Source organism: Capricornis sumatraensis, chromosome 16, assembly GCF_032405125.1.
Source record: "Capricornis sumatraensis isolate serow.1 chromosome 16, serow.2, whole genome shotgun sequence".
NCBI classification, from domain to species: Eukaryota; Metazoa; Chordata; class Mammalia; order Artiodactyla; family Bovidae; genus Capricornis; species Capricornis sumatraensis.
In genome coordinates this window covers 82,861,443-82,884,189 of record NC_091084.1, presented here as the reverse complement: position 1 = coordinate 82,884,189, position 22,747 = coordinate 82,861,443, and the positions used below count along the sequence as shown (strand labels likewise).

At 55.4% G+C, this 22,747-nt stretch overlaps 1 protein-coding gene across 1 annotated transcript in view; it reads right to left on the bottom strand.

The window, feature by feature from the left end:
* Positions 1–345: 345 nt before the first annotated feature.
* Positions 346–22,747, bottom strand: part of STX3 (syntaxin 3) — a 42,959-nt gene continuing 20,557 nt past the window's right edge. Inside the window, exons 3-11 of the mRNA XM_068988453.1 lie at positions 12,923–13,022; positions 12,134–12,208; positions 10,998–11,065; positions 8,083–8,191; positions 6,967–7,040; positions 6,730–6,864; positions 4,971–5,081; positions 3,412–3,513; positions 346–880 (exon numbers count right to left, since the gene is read on the bottom strand). Coding sequence (XP_068844554.1) covers positions 3,430–3,513; positions 4,971–5,081; positions 6,730–6,864; positions 6,967–7,040; positions 8,083–8,191; positions 10,998–11,065; positions 12,134–12,208; positions 12,923–13,022 — 756 coding nt within the window. The 3' untranslated portion in view covers positions 346–880; positions 3,412–3,429. The remainder of the gene's footprint in view (positions 881–3,411; positions 3,514–4,970; positions 5,082–6,729; positions 6,865–6,966; positions 7,041–8,082; positions 8,192–10,997; positions 11,066–12,133; positions 12,209–12,922; positions 13,023–22,747) is intronic.

Genomic DNA, 22,747 nt, shown 5'->3' with positions numbered 1-22,747 from the left:
TGAAAGCTCCCAGAGCCTGACCCTCAAGGACCTGAGCCCCGGCTGATATTACAGGCCTGGTTATTCTGGGCCTCCCCGCAGTGAACAGCAGCTCCCCAGACCCAGATACGGGAACGGTGACGCCACAGCCCAGCCTAGACAGACAGTAACCTCAGATGACGGTCTCAGGCGGTGCGTCCCTGAGTCCACGTGAGGAAGGACAGCAGAGACAGACGTGGAAGGTGGCCACGGAGCTCGGCACACTGGGAGCGTCATTTCAAGACTGCGCTTCAGAGAAGGCAGCTTCCGAGACCTCAGGGACCTCTGCCCGCGCCTCCTGCTTTCAGACAAGGACCATAAGCTGGGAGGACTGGGATCCTGCCAGGCAGGAGACTCCGGCCCAGGTCTTACTGTTGCCAAACTTGGAAGAATCCCCTTGCTTTGTTAAAGATATCCCACTTTAAAACAAACCATTACAGTGCTGGGGGGAACACTCCGTGAGGTAGGCAGTACAGCACCTGGGGAGGTCTCGGGTGGGCTCCCCAAGGCACAGGACACAGTCTGACACGTCGGAGGGGAGACCGAAGCCGGTGTGGTTCCTACAGTCCAGGGGGAGGCGCTTCAGAGCCGGCGGGGTAGGAAAGGTGGTGAGGCGCTCAGGCTCCTCCCGGGCGAGACCGTTTGCCGGGTCAGGCCCAGGGGTGGTTACAGGGAAACAAAGGAACGGGGCTCCCTCTCTCAGGAAGGCCATTCACACTCTGCTCCCATCTGAAGGCAGGGGTGGCGGCCACACCAGGCTGGGGTGAAACCGGGCTCTATGCCAGGCGGGGCGGGGGGAGATGCTGGTCGGGTCAGCACCCCGGGTGACGGTGAAGAGTGACAGTAAGACTCAGCCACACACCTGGAAGACGGAGAGGAGAGATGAGCTGCACACACAGTCACGGAAGAGTCAACGCGCACCCGACAGCCGACAGGCATCCGTGATGGGGCCTGAAGGAAGCACCCAGCATGCAAGAGCCCAGCGTCCTGGTCTGATTGAGATGCTCAGGTGTACGCAACTCTTGTGACCCCACGAACTACAGCCCGCCAGGCTCCTCTGTCCATGGGGTTTCCCAGGCTGGAATACTGGAGTGAGTTGCCATTTCCTTCTCCAGGGGATCTTCCTGACCCAGGGATCGAACCCACATCTGCTTGGCAGGTGGATTCGTCACCACTGAGCCACCTGGGAAGATCCAAAAGCCCTGTTACAAGAGACAGAAGGGGAAAAAAGGGAAACCCCTGGGCCTCTTAGAACCCTTCCCAGGGGCTGTCAGCTCCGTGGGGGGACGTGTGGGTGGCGAGGCATGGTCGCTGGAGAAAGACACCCGAGCTGTGTGCAGGGCCCCCATCAGCTCCTTCCGAATGCGGCTCCGAGGCTTGCTGGCACTTCTCCCTCCCTCAGTGCCCACCCAGCCTGTCTCAGAAGCAGAAAGGCACACGAACAGGACACGGAGATGTCCAGGAGGCCTGTCACGGCGGCTCTGCCTTGCGGGCTGAGCTCCACCGAGCTTCCCCGACGAAAATGGGGGGGATACTGTTATCCTAGAGCACAGGTGGGGAGCACGGACGTCAGGTGTTTCTGTTCTGAGGTCTGACTCCTGAGTCCAAGCCTGTGTGCTGGTCGGCCTGGACTCAGTCAGGGAACGGGGAAGCGACCCAGCAAAGGCTCAGCAACTTAGCACCTTAGACGTCGGGTAAGTGAGCTAAAAACAATGGACTGATGTGCCTCCTCATTTTACAAAATGATTTACATTCTGAATTCCTGGAATTAGGGATGGTGAGGGGCCCTGTGAATTTGGAAGGCGTCTTTCATCCATGGATTTGGAGAGACACTGACTATTATACCTTTTCTTAATGTTACTATCCTTTCCAGGGGGATTGTGAAGCGTCAGAACAAAATTCTACAAACAAAAAAAATGTCAAGGACTAGAGTCCAAGTACCAGGAGGGGGAAAAAAGCAAATCAATTAATTACTTATGAGAGATCAGTCACCTAATGGATGTATGTATCAAGAAGCTGAATGTTTAGGGTTAAAAATAATCTGACTTTGAGATCCTCTAGTCACATGGGAGGAGGAGGAAGGAAAAAAAGGCAAACAGGCAAGAAGTGAAGGGTCAGCTCTGGTATCACGTCTATGTATCTATTACCCCAGTAACCCACCTTCTATGAATTTGTAAGAAAGAGGAAAACATTATAAAAGTTAATCATACTGTTAGTCATAGCAAAACAATAATAGCAAACCTCCAACATTGGGAACATGTTGAATAATTGAGAGTATATTCACAATCTTGTTGAACATGAGATTCCCAAAGAGATTTGAGTGTTGAGAAATGATGCTTGTGACCTTGTAACTGGGTACCAAACTGTTGATAACGTAGTCTGAATAATGTAAAACCTCATCCGAGTGTATGAACGAGCCATAGGATTATCGGCAATAATATTAAAAGTTAATTCTGCTCACCTTTTCAGCATTTACCAGTCTGTCCTTAACCATACATAACACTATGTTTTAGTCAGAAAAACACTTGAGAAGCCTCGGAAGTCTTCGAAGTCCCAGTAACAGGTCTCTCGTGCCATGCTGTGGCTACATACATGAAGCCCTGAGTCAGTGGCCAGCTCTATTGTTTTTACCAGATTTTTTACAAATTAATATCCTAAATTTTAAAGTCGCCATCCTCTGAGGCTCTCTAGACTTTACAGACGATGATAAATGGCCACCTTGTTTTACGAAGAGTAGCTCTGACATAGAATTCCCCTAGGTCCACTATTAGCTGTGTGCTCAAACTTGGCCCTGTTACTTAACTTCTCTAAGCCTGAGCATCTTCACCTATAAAACAGAGATGATAACAGCGCCTGTCTCCTGAAGGTGGTGTGAGGAGCCAGTGATGCCTGTATTAGGTGTTGGCACAACTGCACACTCAAAAAACCTTAGCGATTCAAGATCCAGCCAGTCAGCCACTAACAGCCCTACAGCCATGAGCCCCGACCCAAAGCTCCATTTACAAGGAAAGGAGAGGGAAGGCAAAGCCCAACAGCCCTGAAAGGCAGCGAGAACTCGGAGGACACACCCCAGATCCCGGCTGGAGACCGCACCCAGCTGAGCAGCAGGCTTGCTTGGGACCAGGAGTGAAGACGAGGTGCTCGGGAAACGAGGAACACATGGACAGGACCAGAGCCAGACCCCTCGGGGTAGAAACCAACGCGAGACCGAGCCCGGCTGCAGCCAGGACCCAAGAAGAGGACCAGACGGAGGTCAGAGCAGGCACAGGACTACAGTGTGAGCACTCGGCGTGTCTGCGGACAGCCGGGAGAGGAGACGCAGAACCGGAACTCCCAGGCTAGGTTCTCAAGAGCGAGCCGGTCCAGAGTCCCGAGAGCCTTCCCTTTACTTACATGTCAGCACGGCCGCCCTTACTTCAGCCCAACGGAAAGTCCGATAATCAACGCTAAAAGGCCCAGCAACACAACTACTATCACAATGATAATTACCAATTTCTGGAGAGAGGGATAAGAGAAATAAAAACAAGTCATTATAACAAACCACCAAAAAGCCGCAGTCAGCCATCCAAAACCCACCTCTGCACCGGAAGCATCTTATCGACCCAGATAGAGTGAAATGGAAAGCTGGCATCCCTGCGCAAAGACGCTCTGCTGGGACCTCCTGTTTAAGTTGCCTCTGCACTAGCAGTGCCAGCAGGTGGAAATGCGGAGCCTCCTTCAGCTCCGAGCTCACACTGCAGCCCGCACGTGTGGACAGACGTAACCGCAACCGTCACGGGGTCTCTAAGCAGCAGTAAACCAAGATATAACGGGACTGAGCTTTTCCTTTCCAAGGGGAGTATGAAGATGTATTTGACACAGTCCTAAATGCAAATTCCCATCCATCTCTCCCCCAGAGAACACTCCCACCTGTCAAACCCAGGACAGTGACTGAGGGCCTGAAAGTACAGGTCCTGTTGTGAACAGGACAGGATTCATCATGTGAAATAACTTCCCAGCTCCCTAGACACCTGCCCAAGCAACAGGTAAAGTTGGAAGAAAAAGAACTGAAGAATGGAAATATCAGAGCACAAAGTCAGAAAAGAGCAGGCTAAAAAGCAAACCCCACCAGAGCTGGCTACTGCGGTGACTGGGCAGAGATGCTCCAAGCAACAGGGACACCAGAACTAGAGGTGGGGGCCGGCAGTGGAGCAGGATGAGGTGATGGGAAGAGCCGGGCTGGAACCCGAATTTGAATCCCAGGTTCCTATGCTTCCTAGGTGGCCAGGGACTAAAGTGATTCTCAACTGTTTGATCCAGCAAGTAGGAAACACAGGTGTGCCCTGAGCGTTGACACAGCCATCAGCACACAGCTGGGTTCACAGCAGGGAAAAGAGACCGAAGAGGACAGGTGTGGGCCGAGTGGAAGGCAGCGCAGAGGAAGCTCCTAAAGGGCAGAGGAGCCACATGACCCTGGATGGGCCGAGAGCTCTGTCCAGCAGAGCAGCAGCAACGCTGGGCCGTGACGGGTCCATCCCGCAGAGCTGCCTGCCAGTGTGGGCTCTCGGGTGGAGACAGTGGGAGCCAGATCCATGCGGGACACGCCGGGGAGGGAAGGGGAGCTATTCCCTAGGGAGAGCTGATGAAGGAGGAGGCTGGACAGAGGGAAGGCAGGGGGATCTCAGGGACATGGATGGGGGCGACCAGGGAGAGGAGAAGCCGGCTGGTCCCGCCGAGACACGGGGCTCACCCTGCGAGCTTCACTCTGATACTTGACCGCCTTTTTGGTGTCTGCCACGGCCCGCTCCACGAAGCCCACGGACTGGTCCATGTTGTTCTCAATACGGTCAATCATGGCGCCCTTTCCCCGGATGCAAGAGGTGGCGGCAGCAGAGACAGAGACGGGGAGAGGGAGGAGACAGCGAGAGAGCGCACACGATGGACCTGTCCTCTGGGGGTGGCGGGGCGCTCACCTTCCGGGCCTGACCCTGGTACTTGACGGCTCTTTTGGTCTCCTCCTGAGCCTTCTCCACGTGGTCCACCGTGTGCATGACATTCAGCTCTATGTTATCTAACATCTCCCCCTGCGGAGGACAGAGTCCGGTCACACCCTGAACACGCACCCCGGGACGGTCCCAGCTCTCGTGCGAGGCCACGGGGAGTGCCTGGAAACCTGCCCATGCGGCCTTCCACGGGGTAACCCTGCACACCTCCCCGTGATGGCCCGTGCTTTCCCAGGCCGAGGCGGCGGCCACCCGGCCTCGAAACATCGACTCAGCTACTTCTCCGCGCGAGACAGCACCCTGCACACCGGGAGCACATGGCCTAGACACCTGGAATATCCTGAAGGGTCCCCCGCGCCCCTTTTTTTTAAAATGGAACGTGAGAAGAGAAGCCAGAATGCATCTCTCATGCTGCCAGGAAGGCTGGCCTCTTCCTGGTCACTCAGATCTGAGCCAAGCTCGTTCAGTCTGGACCAAGTGCCCGCTACTACAGAAAGTGCCTGGTGCACGGCAGGTGCTCAGTAAACAGCTAAGGTGGGGACGCTTGCTTTCTCTAAGGTATCCCCAGGCCCTGTAAGTAACAAGACGTTGGTTTTACCTGAGTTATCTGGTTAAGAGATCATGGTCACTTAGCAAGATCCCCGACCTTTCCCCCGCTGTTACTTCCTGAACTGAAGTTCAGTCTTTCCAACTGACTTCTGTGCATCTTAAGATGGGAATTCCCTCCACCCACCTAGACCTTCATCCCACGCAACCCCTGGCTTTCTGCAGAGAGAACGGCACTTACCATCACTTGAATCTCAAACCAGTTCCTCGGCAAGGCAGTGTGGGGAGAAAAACAAGAGTGCAGATGGAGGGACAGGAGGAACGGTCTCCAAGGGCGGAAGGGGATGGAGCAGAGGTGCCCAGGCCCAGAGCAGGAAACGTGTCAAAACCAGCCACGTGGCGCTTGGGCGCCATTAGGATTCCTGCTACACGGGAAGCAGGTTCTGATCCTTTGCAGGTGGCAGAGCCACTGGGAGCTCACGGTGAGGGTGGCTCCACACCGTTGCCCGGCAGTGAATCTAACTGCACCCTAAGAAGCAGGGGCCAGGGGACCCGCAATGCTGACCCCACAGGCAGCGAGCAGGGCCGTCCGTCCCTGGGCAGGCTGGCCCGGAACGAAGCAGGCTGTCAGGCTCAGCCCCGTGAGGGACTCGAGCTTTCCCGCTGATATTGTTTTTGCTGTCCCTTCATTGCTTTTGTTGTTCCTCAGCAAAAAAAAACAGTCAACGTTTTTGGAAAAACTCATGCAGAAGAAAAAGCAAAAGTGGGAAAACGTAAAAGTCTCCGTGACACCTAACTTTTCACCACAAACTGGGGGAAAGACCCCATGTGTTCCGTGTCACCAGTGAAACGCTGATGGTTCCTATCAGAAGGGCGTTTTAAGGCACCACCATTAAGAACCCGCGTCACTAATAAAAATTAACACTGATGATGATCCCAAGGCCGGAGGGAACAGGTACGTTACAGAGCACTTCAAACCTCACGCTACATAGACGCGACTTCCAGGCCAGAGTAACCAGCAGGAATAACAAGGCTGCAACTGCCCCAAGCGTCAGCATCCCAGGTGCCTTCCTCTACTGGGATACTGGGATTCTGGGACTCCACTCCACCAATTCCCGATGCTTCTCCCCGCCGCCCTCCTCGGGAAGCCCCCTCCCCACCCCCGCGGAACCCAGCGCCTCACCTGGTTCTCCACCAACATGGCGATGTCGATGAACATGTCGTGGAGCTCCTTGATGCTGCTCTCCAGCCTCACGATGTCCCTGTGCCGGCCCTCGATCTCGCTGAGGGCTTGCTTGGAAATCTGAGAGTCGATGATCTACAGCGGGCCGCAGAGAGACGGACCATCGGCCCCCGGGCCCGCCACAGCCCCCAGGACCCCTGCGGGCCTCCCACCCCCCAGCCCCGCACCATCACTCACCCCCGAGGTGAAGAGGGCAGAGTTCCCGCTCTCCAGCATCTCCTCCAGCTCCTCGTCGGTAGTCTTTTTGCCGGCTTATAACAAAAGAAGGAGAGCATCAGATAGAAGATCACAGCTCATCATTTCAAAAGCTTCCTGAAGATGGCCATGTTCCGTCGCTCAGTTGCGTCCAACTCTTTGCGACCCCGTGGACTGCAGCCCACCAGGCTTCTGCCCATGGGACTTTCCAGGCAAGAATACTGGAGTGGGTTTCCATTTCCTCCTCTGGTGCACCTCCCCAACCCAGGGATCGAACCCACGCCTCCTGTGTTTCCTGCATTGGCAGACAATTCTTTATCACTGAACCACCGGGAAATCCCAGTGGGAGCACAGTGGCCTTTAAAGCCTGCTCGCCTTTCTCCGATCTCTCCCCTAACCCCATCCAGCCTCAACCTTATCAGCAGTTACCCTCCTGAAGTCTGTGTCGGATTATATTCCTTTCCAGCTTGGAACATCTCCTGGCCCCCCTTCACTCTGCCACCGGGTCCAAAGTCCTCAGGACAAAGGGCCAGTTCCCAGGTGAGCCCTCCTTCCAACTGACTTACCCCAACCCTGCTCTGCCCAAGTGCACCCTGTCCCCAGGCCCTGGCCAGCCTGCCCTCCCTGCCTGCAACTGTGTCCATTTAATTCCTGCACTCAGAGCATGTTCTGCGCTGCGGAGCCCTGATTGCTGCTGATTCCTAAAGTTACTCCTAAAGTTACTGATTCCTAAAGGGTAAGGCTGTATTAACTCCTTTACACAAACGGGGCAACCTGCACCACTCCCTGCTGTCAAAGAGGCAGCAAAGATGCCGTGAGCCCCAGGAAGCAGGGCAGTGTAGCAGGTATTTCCCTCCATGGATGTGGAAATGCTGGTTCCCATGGCAACCAACACTTGGACCTGGTAGCACGGAGCCACCCTCTTCAGCCTAAGACACGACATCCAGGCGGCAGCAGTGCCGTGAGCCCCGTCCTTGGCTGGGGCACAAAAGGGAAGGCAGAAGCCACCTGGAGGCCCCATCTCCCTGGCCCTGACGACCGGACAGACCAGCGCCCGACAGGCCAGGAGGCGGCACAGAACGCGCTGCAGACACGCACTGATCTCGAGCTGCCGCTGGATCCGCCCTTTGCTGCGCTCACGGAAGTCCACCTGGGCCTCGTTGTGCTTGGTCATCACCTCCACAAACTTCCGGGACAGGACGGAGTGCTGCGGGGACAAGGTCAAGGCTGTGAGCCCCCAGGAGCGAGGGGCACAGGCTCAGCGCCCCAGCCTCAGCCTCGCCCACAGCAGCACCAGACCCGGGACCGCGAGGCCAAGGGCAGCTCCTGGTGGGAAGGCAGACTGGTGCAGCCACTGGGGAACTGGAGATTCCTCCAGAGACTAAGAGCAGAGCTACAATTCGACCCAAGAGCTCCACTCCTGGGCGTGCGCGGGTGTGCATATATATGCATGCATAAAATATGTGCGCATAGACATGCATAGAAAATACTAATTCAGAACGGTACAGCACCCCAGTGTTCACAGCAGCATTATTCACAGCTGCCGCGAGACGGAAGCCCCCAGGCGTCCATCAACAGTGGACTGATAAAGAAGGTGCGACGCACACACGTACACACGCATGCACGAGGAAACACTGCCCAGCAATTAAGTGTGAAGCCCTGCCATTCGTGACAACCTCGGCTGGTCCAGACGATGTCATGCTAAATGAAATAAGTCAGAGAAAGACAAATGCTGTATAACATCACCTTATATGTGGAGCCTACAGATCACAACGAACTATGGCCGTAACAGAGAGGAAGCAGACTCACAGATCCAGGGAGTGAACCTGCGGCGGCCAGTGGGGAGGCGGAGAGGGGGCAGACGGGTGGGGGAGGGGGAGGTACAAAGTCCTGGTGTCAGACAGGTTCGAGGATGCATTCTACAGCAGGGGGAATATAGCCAAGATTGTGTAAGAACTATAACTGGAAAGTAATCTTTCAAAATTGTAAAAGAAATGAAAAACAAAAACCCAAAGGCCAGGGGCAAGACTCGGTGTTTCTGGCTTCCTAACTTCACACCACAGGGAAAGCCAGCTCACCTTTTCAAAGCATGTTTTCAGTTATCTGTTAACCTGTCTTGCTGAACTCACAGAGTAATTGAGGCCAAAGGAGATACTCTGGGAATCCCAGAGGCCCTGCTCGACTCCCCTCCACACCCAAAGACCCTTGCGTTCTTACTCAAACGGATCACCCAGCTTTTCCTGCTTCAGATCTTCTTGCTTCTGACTCAGTGCATTCCATCAACAGCCCTGGTGTCTAAACTCAGATCATCATCATTTTTATTCCTTGCCCACTTCTCAGCATAAAGACCCAACAAAGGTTTTTCCTTTGCCAAATCACCAATATCTATACTTTTTTTAAACCCACCATCACCAGGCAAATTCAGACCAAAATCATTGCAAAAACCCAATGAGAGACCCACGTGCCCCACGCTGAGCCAGTTTTCAAATGGCTAGCGGATTATCCTCCTGACAGACTGCAACCCAAAGTAAATGCATGCCAGCTAGTTGGTCAGATCCAAGCTCCCGAGACCGCAGTCGAAGGGCCCTGGAATATGGCACTGGGTTCTCTACCAGAAACTCAGCCCCCACTATCCTGTGACAAACTTTTGTCTCTAGACAGACTGTTCTCTTCACGTCTGCCCCTACCCACCCCACACCACCCCTACTCTACACACACCACTCCTGCCCACATGCCTCCAAGGACAACCTTTCCCTGAGCCTGCCCACGCTGACACCCTGCCCACCCAGGGCCCAGCCTCCTCTGGGCACCTAGTCCTTCCAGGCTCTTCCGATGCTGGGAGCACAAGGACTTGATCCTGTCTTCCTTCCCTCTCTCCTGCGGGCCCGATGTCAGAGCTCCTTGTGACACTGGAACGTCACGCCCGCTCTTCAGTGACAAGGATCGCATCTTTCATGACCGCCAAGCAGCCTGACTCCAAGCTGGACAACCGACGACCAACAGTCTCCAGAGAGAAGACTTCGGGTTCCTCTCCTGTGAACCAAGGAGGCTCACTACACCTCCCTCTGTGCTCTGGGAACCTCAGGCGCCTCCTGGGAGGACGGTGCGAGAGGGGCCACCAGGGCTGGTCTCAGCCCTGTCCCCCACTCCGACCTGGGCAGCTCCCCGCTACCAGCTCTTCACACTGAGTTCCAAATAAGGTCTGTCTGTCTGTCTGTTTCTAGAGACCCACAGCTAGAAAAGGGAACTCTCCTACACTGTCGGTGGGAGCGTAAGTGGCGTCACGGAGAACAGGAGGGAGGGTCCTTAAGAAACTAAAAACAGAGCCGCCATACGATCCGGCAATCCCCCTCCTGGGCACAGATCCAGAGAAGATGAACACTCTGATTAGAAAAGATACACAGACCCCAGTGTTCACCGCAGTACTAGTCACAAGAGCCAAGAGATGGAAGCAATCTGTGTCCATCAAGAGATGAGTGGATAAAGAAGACATGACGCAACACTCTGCCGCGAAAAAAGAATGAAATACGGCCACTCACAGCAACGTGCATGCGCCAGAGAGTATCTCACTTACACGCGGTAAGTCACAGACAGATGTCATATAGCATCACTGGTATTAAGCATGTGGAGTCTAAAAACCAATACAAATGAATTTATTTACACAACAGAGAAACAACAAACTCGTAGTTGCCAAAGGGGAGGTGGGGGAATAAATTACGAGTATGGGGCTAACACACACACACTGCCATATATAAAACAGGGTCACTGCGTAGCACGAGGAACTATGTTCAACATCCTGGGATAACTTACAATGGACAAGGGTCTGAAAAAGCAATACACATATGCGTGTGTGTATATGTCCTAACTGAATCACTTTGCCATGTATCTGAAATACCATACTGTAATCAATTCTACTTCAATAAATATTTTTTAAAAATTAAAAAGACTCCACAGCTAAGGGAAAAAAATTTTTTAAAGACTTGGACAGACGGTTGCTAGGCCAAGAACCTCACCTGGGATTTCCGAATCCGAAGGTCTGCCGACGACCGCACCTCGTCTTCCTCAATATGCCTCTCCATGCCTGGATGGGAGAGAAGGTTATTCCAGCAACACAGCCCCTGCTCTCCTCCAAGAAACTCACCGTGCAATGTGCCTCCTCTCTCAAACACACACACCGGCCCAGGAGACCAATGGCAGGCAGGTCCTGTCTCGACACCCGGCTCGCGTCTGAGCCCCAGGACACCTTCACTGCAGGGTCTCACTCGGCCACGTCCCAGCGCAGCAGTTAACAGCACGAGTCCCCATCACCGAGAGCCCCGGGCTCAGATCCCTGCCCAGCCACATCCCGGCATGCCACCTGGAAAAGCCACGTGCGCTCAGCCTTCCTATTCTCCGGTCTGTAAAATGGGTGCGCTGCAGGGCCCCCCTCGCAATGCTAACAAGAAAATCAAACACGAACACGCAGACAGCGGGCACAGGCTCACTGCCGGACTGGAAGTGGCCACCGGAAACCTCCACTCCATCCCCATGGAGACAAGCAGTACGGTCCCAAGCGGGCGAAGAAATGATGCCTCAGGCTCAGCAACGCCGCTTTCTCTCCCTGACCAACGGCGCGCACTCATCACCAAAGACAGTAAGCGGGGCAAGAATGCAGATGACAGCCTCGGACCTCAGGAGGCTTCTGGGCTCCCAGACGAACTGAATCTATGACAGCGGCTTCACAGAACGCTGCCCCAGCTGAGGGGTAGGAGTGGGCGTGGGGGGAGGTGACACACCTGGCCCCCAGGAGATGCCTGCAGACGATCTGCCTGGCATCCTCATACCACTGACAGCACTGTTCACACGTACGCAGCTGCCGGGGGAGGAAACGGGACCAGGAAAAGGCGAGGGACTGAGTTAAGGGACCCGAGCCACCAGACATTCACCAGCTGAAAGCACACTTCCGCTCCCATCCCCAGGCTTCAGTTCTCGCCTCACTCAACCACAGACAAAGCTCTGGGGCTACCATCCGTCACGCCAAGACAGAACCCAGATCACGAGCAAAGAGGCCACGCGCGACGTCACCCCCATGAGGAAGCGTTCTGCTGCAGGAGGGCCGGACCCCAGACGCGGGGTAGCTGGGGGGCTGGCTGCTCCCTTAGCCCCTTACTCTTCAGTTTGTTCCGCACATTGTTGGCCTTCTTCTTGATCTCGGTCGTGAGCTGCTCCAGGTCGTCCTTGGTTTCTGGGTAAACAAAGGCCGGCAGAATCAGTTAGCAGAGACTGAACGCTTTGTCAGCGACAACAATCAGCAGAGGAGGTGTAGTGCCTTCTCAGGCGTCCAGGGCAGTACGCATCCCCAGGGGCTCCCCAGACACCCATCATCAGAATGAAGTGAGCTTAGCTTTTAAAGGCATTTTTCCAGGCACCCTGCCCTCGACCCGCAGAATAAAAACACCTCCTGGAAGAAAAGGAGGGTCTGGGGAAGCATTTCAAGCAGAGAAAACAGCTCAGGTGTGCCTTCCAGAAACCCAAGGCGGGGGCAGAGGCAAGGCACGCCGGCAGCAGCAAGAGTCCCCACCAGCCACGGGGCTGGGCTCGCTGGGAAGGGGACGAGAGTCTGGCCAAGTGGAGCCACGAAAAGCAGAGGGGACGGGGGCGTCCCTGGAGTCCAGTGGCTAAGACTCCGCGTTCCCAATGCAGGGGGCCCGGGTCCGACCCCTGGTCAGGGAACCAGATCCTACCGGCCCCAACTAAAGAGTCTGCATGCTGCAACAGAGAGCAAAGATCCCGCGCACTGCGGCAGAGAGCCGGCGCGGCCTCGGAACAGACAGGCGCCAACAGGGCAGTGAGAGCAGGAGAGGCGGAGGGCGGTGGGCACGCGGGCACACGCCCTCCCCTGCGACCCCCAGGGGGACCCGGCGGCCCGGCGGGTGCCTGAGCCCCGCGCAGCACTCACTTGGCTCGGGGATGGGCGCAGACAGGATGACACTGTGCAGCCTCTTCACTTCCTCCAAGTGCTCGGAGATCTTGTCAATGTTGACGCGCGTCTCCTCGATCTGGAAGTAGAGAGGCGTCAGGAGGGGGCACCTGGTCGCGCTCGTGGAGGGAGGCGGTGACCCTGGGCAAGCCTTCCGAGGCCCGCGGCCCCAGGGAGCGCCCGGCCCACCCCATCCACAGTCAGGGCGGGGCGTGCCGGCAGCCGTCCACGAAGCTCCGTCCTCACTGCTCCCCGGGGAGACACTGGCCGCCCACCTCGGATGGGGGTCCCGGCTGGAGTCAACAAGAGCCAGGAAAACCCAAGGAAGCGTCAGAGGGAAGGCTCAGGACACCGGCAGGGCCTCAGCTGCTCCAGAAGCGAGAGCCACAGTGAGCAAGAGGGAGAGGAGAGAGGCAGGGAGACAAACAGCGAAAGGAGGGAACGGGCGGAGTGAGAGACAGTGAAGGGGGAGGAGAGAGAGGAGAGGCCAGGAGAGCGCCGGCCGCCCGGGACACGCCGCCCAGGAGAGGCCAGGAGAGCGCCGGCCGCCCAGGACACGCCGCCCAGGAGAGGCCAGGAGAGCGCCGGCCGCCCAGGACACGCCGCCCAGGAGAGGCCAGGAGAGCGCCGGCCGCCCAGGACACGCCGCCCAGGAGAGGCCAGGAGAGCGCCGGCCGCCCAGGACACGCCGCCCAGGAGAGGCCAGGAGAGGCCAGGAGAGCGCCGGCCGCCCAGGACATGCCGCCCAGGAGAGGCCAGGAGAGCGCCGGCCGCCCAGGACACGCCGCCCAGGAGAGGCCAGGAGAGCGCCGGCCGCCCAGGACACGCCGCCCGGCCGCCCAGGAGAGGCCAGGAGAGCGCCGGCCACCCGGGACACGCCGCCCAGGAGAGGCCAGGAGAGGCCAGGAGAGCGCCGGCCGCCCGGGACACGCCGCCCGGCCGCCCAGGAGGGGCAGGAGAGCGCCGGCCGCCCAGGAGAGGCCAGGAGAGGCCAGGAGAGCGCCGGCCGCCCAGGACACGCCGCCCAGGAGAGGCCAGGAGAGGCCAGGAGAGGCCAGGAGAGCGCCGGCCGCCCAGGACACGCCGCCCAGGAGAGGCCAGGAGAGCGCCGGCCGCCCAGGACACGCCGCCCAGGAGAGGCCAGGAGAGCGCCGGCCGCCCAGGACACGCCGCCCAGGAGAGGCCAGGAGAGGCCAGGAGAGCGCCGACCGCCCAGGACACGCCGCCCAGGAGAGGCCAGGAGAGGCCAGGAGAGGCCAGGAGAGCGCCGGCCGCCCAGGACACGCCGCCCAGGAGAGGCCAGGAGAGCGCCGGCCGCCCAGGACACGCCGCCCAGGAGAGGCCAGGAGAGCGCCGGCCGCCCAGGACACGCCGCCCGGCCGCCCAGGAGAGGCCAGGAGAGCGCCGGCTGCCCGGGACACGCCGCCCGGCCGCCCAGGAGAGGCCAGGAGAGCGCCGGCCACCCGGCCGCCCGGCCGCCCAGGAGAGGCGAGGAAACCGCCGAAGCACGGCTTCCCCTGGCCGGGCCGCCCAGCGCCCCCGGACACGCCTCCGACCAGCTAACCGCCCCAGACAACCGGGACCCGGGGGGAGCGTGCCCACCCCGTGCAGAGGCTCCTCGGCGCCAGGTGTGCGTGGGAAAGTCCCGGGGCCTCCCTGGAGCCCCAGCGGCTAGGACTCCCCGCTCCCAGTGCGGGAGGCCTGGGTTCAATCCCTGGTCGGGGAACCAGAGCCCACGGGCTGAAACTAAGTGTCCGCACCACAGCTGAAGAAGCTGCTGCACGCTGTGGCTAAGACCCGGTGCAGCCAAATGAACACAAAGAAAGCACTGGGAGGCGTGCCTAGACCCGCATGGACCCTGCCACCCGCGTGTGAGGTTCAGCCTCAGCTCTGTCTTCACAGGCATCAGGTGCCCCGGCCCCACAGCCCCTCTGGGGGTGGCTGCAATGAGCAGGGCACAGCTCGCTTGGAAGAGGTCTCGAAGCCTCCACATCCACCTGCCTGCCCTCCACAGCGAGGGGCATGCCGACACGGCCACAGTCAACAAACAGAAACCTCATAAGGTGCCACACAGGAGGGTCTTAGCCCCTGAGATGCAACGGAAAGACAACTCACGATGCAGCTTCCAGCAGCCCTTTCCTCCAGTGAATAATCCACTGCTTTAAAAAAAAGAAAAGAAAACCTGATCACAGCTCTGCAACTGGCAAAGCAAGCGGGGGAAGGAACTCGAGTTCTCGTTCATATTCACTCATATTTCTGGCTGCACTGGGTCTCCGTTGTGGTGTGCAAGCTCCGCAAGGCGGGGGCGTCTCTTGCTGCGGAGCACCGGCAATAGACGCAGGGGCATCAGCAGCTGTGCCCGGGGCTCAGCAGCCGCGGTCCCAGGCTCGAGGCACAGGCTCAGGAGTTGTGGCACATGGGCCAGCTGCCCCGCAGCACGTGGGGTCTCCCAGACCAGGGGTCGAGCCGACGTCCAACCATCTCATCCTCTGTTGTCCCCTTCTCCTCCTGCCTTCAATCTTTCCCAGCATCAGGGTCTTTCCAGTGAGTCAGTTCTTCCCACCAGGTGACCAAAGTACTGGAGTTTCAGCTTCAGCATCAGTCCTTCCAATGAATACCCAGGACTGATCTCCTTTAGGAAGGACTGGTTAGATCTCCTTGCAGTCCAAGGGACTCTCAAGAGTCTTCTCCAACACCAGAGTTCAAAAGCATCAATTCTTCACTGCTCAGCCTTCTTTATGGTCCAGCTTTCACATCCATACATGACTACTGGAAAAATCGTAGCTTCGACTAGATGGACTTTGTTGGCAAAGTACTGTCTCTGCTTTTGAATACGCTGTCTGGGTTGGTCATAGCTTTTCTTCCAAGGAGCAAGTGTCTTTTAATTTCATGGCTCAGTCACCATCTGCAGTGATTTCGGAGCCCCCCAAAATCAAGTCTCTCACTGTTTCCATTGTTTCCCCATCTATTTGCCAAGAAGTGATGGAACCGAATGACATGATCTTAGTTTTCTGAATGCTGAGCTTTAAGACAACTTTTCTCTCTCCTCTTTCACGTTCATCACGAGGCTCTTTGATTGTTTTTCACCATAAGGGTGCCATAAGGGTGGTGTCATCTGCATGCCTGAGGTTACTGATATTTCTCCCTGCAATCTTGATTCCAGCTTGTGCTTCATCCAGTCCAGCATAAACAGGACCTTGTGCACAACAGGACCCAGGTGACAGGAGCTGTGACCCCACAAGAGACTGATTCAGACTTGCCTCAGTGTCCAGGAGTCTCTGGCGGAGGCGTGGGCCGGCGGTGGCCTGCTGCAGGGCTGGGGGCACTGAGGTAGCAGTGCATCATGGGACCTTTTGACGGAGGTGCCATTATCCTCATTACCTCCACCATAGTTTGGCCCCAGGTAAATAACAGAGGGAAAGAGCCCCAGCCATCATCAGAGGAAATTGGGTTAAAGATTTACTGAGCTCGGTCCTGCCCGTCAGAACAAGACCCAGTTTCTCCCTCAGTCTCTCTCCCATCAGGAAGCTTCCATAAGCCTCTTACCCTTCTCCATCAGAGGGCAGACAGAATGAAAACCACAATCACAGAAAACTAACCAATCTGATCACACGGACCACAGCCGTGTCTAACTCAATGAAACTATGAGCCATGCCATGTGGGGCCACCCAAGACGGACAGGTCACGGTGGAGAGGTCTGACAGAATGTGGTCCACTAGAGAAGGGAATGGCAAACCACTTCAGTATTCCTGCCTTGAGAACCCCATGAACACTATGAAAAGGCAAAATGATAGGATACTGAAAGAGGAACTCCCCGGGTCAGTAAGTGCCCAATATGCTACTGGAGATCAGTGGAGAAATAACTCCAGAAGAATGAAGGGATGGAGCCAAAGCAAAAACAATACCCAGTTGTGGATGTGACTGTGAGAGAAGCAAGGTCCGATGCTGTAAAGAGCAATATTGCACAGGAACCTGGAATGTCAGGTCCATGAATCAAGGCAAATTGAAGTGGTCAAACAGGAGATGGCGAGAGTGAATGTCAACATTCTAGGAATCAGCAAACTAAGATAGCCTGGAATGGGTGGATTTAACTCAGATGACCATCATATCTACTACTGCGGGCAGGAATCCCTCAGAAGAAATGCAGTAGCCATCATGGTCAACAAAGGAGTCCAAAATGCAGTACTTGGATGCAATCTCAAAGACGACAGAATGATCTCCTTCGTTTCCAAGGCAAACCATTCAATATCACGGTAATCCAAGTCTATGCATATACGTGCAATCTGAAAACTGGTATAGATGAACCTATTTGCAGGGCAGGAACAGAGACACAGACACACAGCATGGACAGGCAGACACAGCGGGGGAAGGAGCGGGCGAGATGAACTGGGCAAGCAGCACTGATGTGGAGGCACGACGTGCGTGACACAGACTGCGGGTGGGAAGCCGCTGCGCCGCACGGGGGCAGCCCAACGCTCTGTGACGGCCGAGAGGGCTGGGCTGCGCTGTGGGAGGGGAGGCCCAGCAGGCCGGGGCGCACGGGCCCAGGTAGCTGATCTCAGCAGGAACTGTCACAACATCACAAAGCCATTATACTCCGATTGTTGAAAAAAGAAGTCACAAGCGTAAGGTTTTGATGACTCCTCAGGACTGGATGACTCGAAAAATATCTCCCAGAATATTATTATTCCATAACGTGAAGAGTATCCTGACTCAAAGTCTGTTCAGTGGTAGGAAGACAAGGTAGGAAGTTGGTAGGATGAGACTATTGGACCCCAAGCTCAGAGTCACGCTAGACACTTGACTAGACGGCCCAGCGGACGGGAGAACTGGACCCCAGGCTCCGTCCTCAGCCTGTCCACAGAGCTTCCCAGGTCAGGGGCCTCCAATGCCGCCTCCACTCATCCTCCACCCACAGAAGCTACCCCTCCCTCTGGCCTCAGTAAGCTCCCCATCTGGAGCTGCTTCAGGGACTCTGAGTAATGCAGCGATTTAGTCAGCACACCAAGGAATCGCAGAACCCCTTCAGGACTTCAGGATGGGCAAGCGGCCAACCGCAGAGCGTTTTTCTTCCTTCTTCTAACTTTGTCTGTCTTTTCTTGGAAGCGTTGGTTTTTCTCAAAGGTGCCTTTCTGAGTGCTTCACGGCAGCAGGCGCAGGCAATCAACTTCCTTTCCGTGCTTGTGCCAGAGAACCAAAGCCGGGGAAGGGCAGAGCGAGCAGGAGATAAACGTGCTGAAGCGAAACACTCAAGTGCTGTTTGTCTGTGTGTTCGGGTTGTTTTAAAGAGACTGACATTACCCCGCACAATAATGTATTTGAGAACTAAACCTGATTTAACTCACACCTGTCCCAGAAACCAGACTCTTCCCTGGACGGCTGTGATGTCACCATCACTGCCCTGTTCATGGGCAAGAACACTGCAGCTCAGTGCAACCGAGGGCGCCAGCCAAGGCCATACTCTGGCCCCCTCATGCGAAGCGTTGACTCACTGGAAAAGACTCTGATGCTGGGAGGGATTGTGGGCAGGAGGAGAAGGGGATGACAGAGGATGAGATGGCTGGATGGCCTCACCGACTCGATGCACACGAGTCTGGGTGAACTCCGGGAGTTGGTGATGGACAGGGAGGCCTGGCATGCTGCGATTCATGGGGTCACAAGAGTCGGACACGACTGAGCGACTGAACTGAACTGAACTGAACTCTGGAGACAAGCTTGCTCCATAAACCACTGCGAAAAAGAAAAGTTTATGACAGCATTCTCGTCAATGAGTTCATTTCTCTCATTAGCAGAAGTTACACGTCAGAAAGGGCTCCATGAAAAAATAACTGTTGAGACAGGTAAATTGACCAGGTTTCTTCACTGTAGGGATCCTTAGAGCCTGTAACAAGCTCATGTGCACTTCCAGTCTTCACGGGAGGAAAAGAGCATGGAGTGTTTCTCAAACATAATTGAAGTCTTTGGGCATCTCATACCGCAATCCAGACAGCCATCCCCACCTGGCCCCGCCCTTCCAGCGTGAGGAACTCCACCCACGGCAAAGGTCATGAAGGAGGCTTGATCACGTCTTTGCGTGTGCCAAGCCTCCTTCCTCATGACCTTTGCCGTGGGCGGAGTTCTTCACGCTGGCCCCCGCCACATTCCCCTTTTTTTGTTCTGGGCAGCGGGGTTGCCAGGTCTAGAGGCTGGACTGTGGCCGGCCCTGTGGTAATCCTGACAGTCCTGCCCCTTAGCCATCTCTCACTTTCCTGATCTCCACTCTGAGTGAAGGGTGGGCACGACTGTGGGACCCGTCGCCAGCCAAAGGGCCACGAGGAGGGCAGCGCGAAGGACCTGGGTAGCTTTCCTCCCTGAGAAGAGGGTTTCTGAATGTGCTCCCTGCCTGTGATGCTGGTGTGTGTGTTCGCTCACTCAGCCGTGTTCGGCTCTTTGCAACCCTAGAGACTGGAGCTCACCAGGTTCCTCCGCTCGTGGGAGACCCCAGGGCAGCAATGCTGGAGTAGGTTGCCATGTCCTCCTGCAGGGGGTCTTCCCAACCTAGCGATCGATCCCAGGCCTCCCGTGAAGTGATGCTGGTGTAGGGTAATGCCACATGGAGCTGTGACTCTGGTGGTTTTAAAACATGGCATGGGGACTTGCTTGCTGGCCCAGTGGTTAAGGATCTGCCTTCCAACGCTGAGGACATGGGTTTGATCCCTGATCGGGGAACTAAGATCCCACACGCCACAAGGAAACTCAGCCTGTTGTGCTACAGCTACTGAGAAGTCTGCACACCGTAACGAAGAGCCCACGCACCGCAGTGAAGGACTCCGCGTGCTGCAGCCAAGACCCAGTGCGGCCGGAGAAAGAGAACAGTAAGTGACGGACCACACGGCCACGGCACAAAGCCGTCCCTCTCCTCAGGGAGAGGGCTGTCCGTGCAGTCCTCTCTTGGATCGGGCAGGCTTCTGACTGCTTCAGCAACAGCGCACAGTACCAGCGATGGGCGGTGTGACTGCCACAGCTGCCGGGCCTGCCTTGGAGCCCTGAGCTGCCCCCCAAACCAATGACCCTGAGAAGCCCAGGCCACAGAAAGCGGGGAAGCACAGGTCTCCTCTGAGACTCCCTGGGCCTCCTTCAGGCACCAGACGCCTGAGTCAAAAGTCTCTGAGACTCCAGACTCCGGCTAGTCAAGGCGCCAGAAACTGTGCAGCAAAAATAACCCGCCTCTGGGGGTTCCCCGGTGGTCTAGTGGTTAAGATTCAGTGCTTTCACTGCCGGGGCCCAGGTTCAATCCCTGTCAGGGAACCGAGATCCCATAAGTCACACCGCAGGGCCACAAAGAAAAAAAAAAAAAAAACCTCCACTGGGCCCTTGTCTGAACCCTAAATCCCTAATCCACAGACTCCATCAGTATTACAGAAGGGCTATTCTACCCCATTAACTGGTAGAGGGGTTTATTATATAAGCAGATACAATCAAAACAGACGCCATCTCTCAAGTAGGTCCTATTTCCTCTAAAACGTTGTCCTCTCCGCCAGCTGAACAAAAAGACCAGGGCAAACATGCAGACAACTGCAAAGTAGACAGAAATCTGAGGTTTATCATTTGCTAGACCCTGGCTTAATCAGCCTGTGAGGCCTCAACACCCAACGGCCAATCCTTTTCTGCAGTAACTGGGAGGCGAGAGAAATCATTTGAGTTTCACAGGGCAGAGTACAATTTGAAAACCTCCTGGTCTTGTGACTGTATCTGTACCTTGCAAATACCTCCCCGACCATCTGTGATTCACACCGTCAGGCCTTGCAAATAACCAGGGGTGACCTACTTGCTGGAAGCAGCCCGAAAGTCCGACAGATGAACATCTTGTGCGCTCTTATCACAAGAGCACACTCACAAGCAAGCCACTCTGCCCCATTCTGCAGGAGGCACTGGGTGTGTTCCTCAGACACACCCAGTGAAGAGGAAACCTTTTCATTCCCCAACCCCCATTATCTGGAATACACTGTAATCCACCTTTGAGGATATTTCCAGGCCACATTCTCTAAAGTAGACTCTGTGGTATATACGTGCGAGCTAAGTCACTTCAGTCATGTCCAACTCTGTGGGACCCTATGGACAGTAACCCACCAGGCTCCTCCGTCCACAGGATCTTCTAGGCAAGAACACTGGGGTGGGTTGCCATTTCCTTCTCCAGTATGTATGCGTGTGTGTGTGTGTGTGTGTGTATATATATATATACACAAATATACTGGGGAACAGAATGGTGAAAAAGCTTAAATTTACTGAAGACAAACTTACCATAGGTCACACACTGTGCAGGTATATCCATTACTCTCTCATTTTATAACAACCAGCAGGAAATACTGCTGGTTATTATGAATATAATAATCAAAAAAACTTTGATTATTATACAGTCAAAATCAAAGTTATTATAAAAATCAAAATCACTGTGGATGGTGCCTGCAGCCATGAAGATGCTTGCTCCTTGGAAGGAAAGTTATGACCAACCTAGACAGCATATTAAAAAGCAGAGACATTACTTTGCCAACATAGATCAGTTTAGTCAAAGCTATGGTTTTTCCAGTAGTCAGGTACAGATGTGAGAGCTGGACTACAAACAAAGCTGAGCGCTGAAGAATTGATGCATTTGAACCGTGGTGTTGGAGAAGACTCTTGAGAATCCCTTGGACTGCAAGGAGATCCAACCAGTCCATCCTGAAGGAAATCAGTCCTGAATATTTGTTGGAAGGAACGATGCTGAAGCTGAAGCTCCAAAACTTTGGCCACCTGATATGAAGAGCTGACTCACTGGAAAAGACCCTGATTTTGGGAAAGATTGAAGGCAGGAGGAGAAGGGGACAACAGAGGATGAGATGGTTGGATAGCATCACCGATTCAACGGATATGAGTCTGAGCAAACTCAGAAAGACAGTGGAGGACAGAAGAGCTGGTGTGCTGCAGTCTTTGGGGTCACAGAGAGTCAGACACGACTTAGTGACTCAACAACAACACTGCTAGGCCTCTTCTAGAGGAAAGTGGGGCTGAGAGCAGTTACACAGCTTTTCCGAAGCTGCACCACTGCCACAAGCCGAGCTGAGATGCAGACCAAGACCCGTGCACCAGCCCCCTCCTGTCTCTGCCTGAGACAGAGCCTCCAGTACGGACCCTCTCTGCACCCCATTAGATGTGAAGGGAGGGAATTAACCTTCACCGACGTCCCTTGTGAGCACTTTCTCCGTGTTGGCTCCTTTCACCCCCAACTTATCTAGGAGATGAATATTTTTCTCCCCACTTCACAGCTAAACCCACAGACACTTAGAGAGGTTAAGACATGTGCCCGATAGAAGAGCATCTAAACAGACACTTCTCCAAAGAAGACAGGCAGGTGGCCAAGTAGGCACGTGCGGAGGTCTGCACCACTAGTGACCAGAGGCGTGCAAACCAAAGCGGCAGTGGAATATCATCTCACACCAGCCAGAACGGCCATCACCAAACAACCCTCGAATAAGTGCTGGAGGGGGCGGCGAGGAGGGCCCCTCCTACACTGCTGGTGGGAGGACCAACTGGTAAAGCCACTAGCAGAGCAATATGGAAGCTCCTTAAAACACTAAAAACAGAGCTAACACGGGACCCTGCAATCCCACTCCTGGACGCACCTCTGGAGAATATGGCTCGAAAGGATACATGTACCCCAATGTCCACAGCAGCACTGTTTGCAACAGCCAAGTCACAAAAGCACCCTACACGCCCATCAGCAGAGGAATGGATAAAAAGATGCGGTACGTACAAGCAACGGGATATTACTCAGCCGTGAAAAAGAAG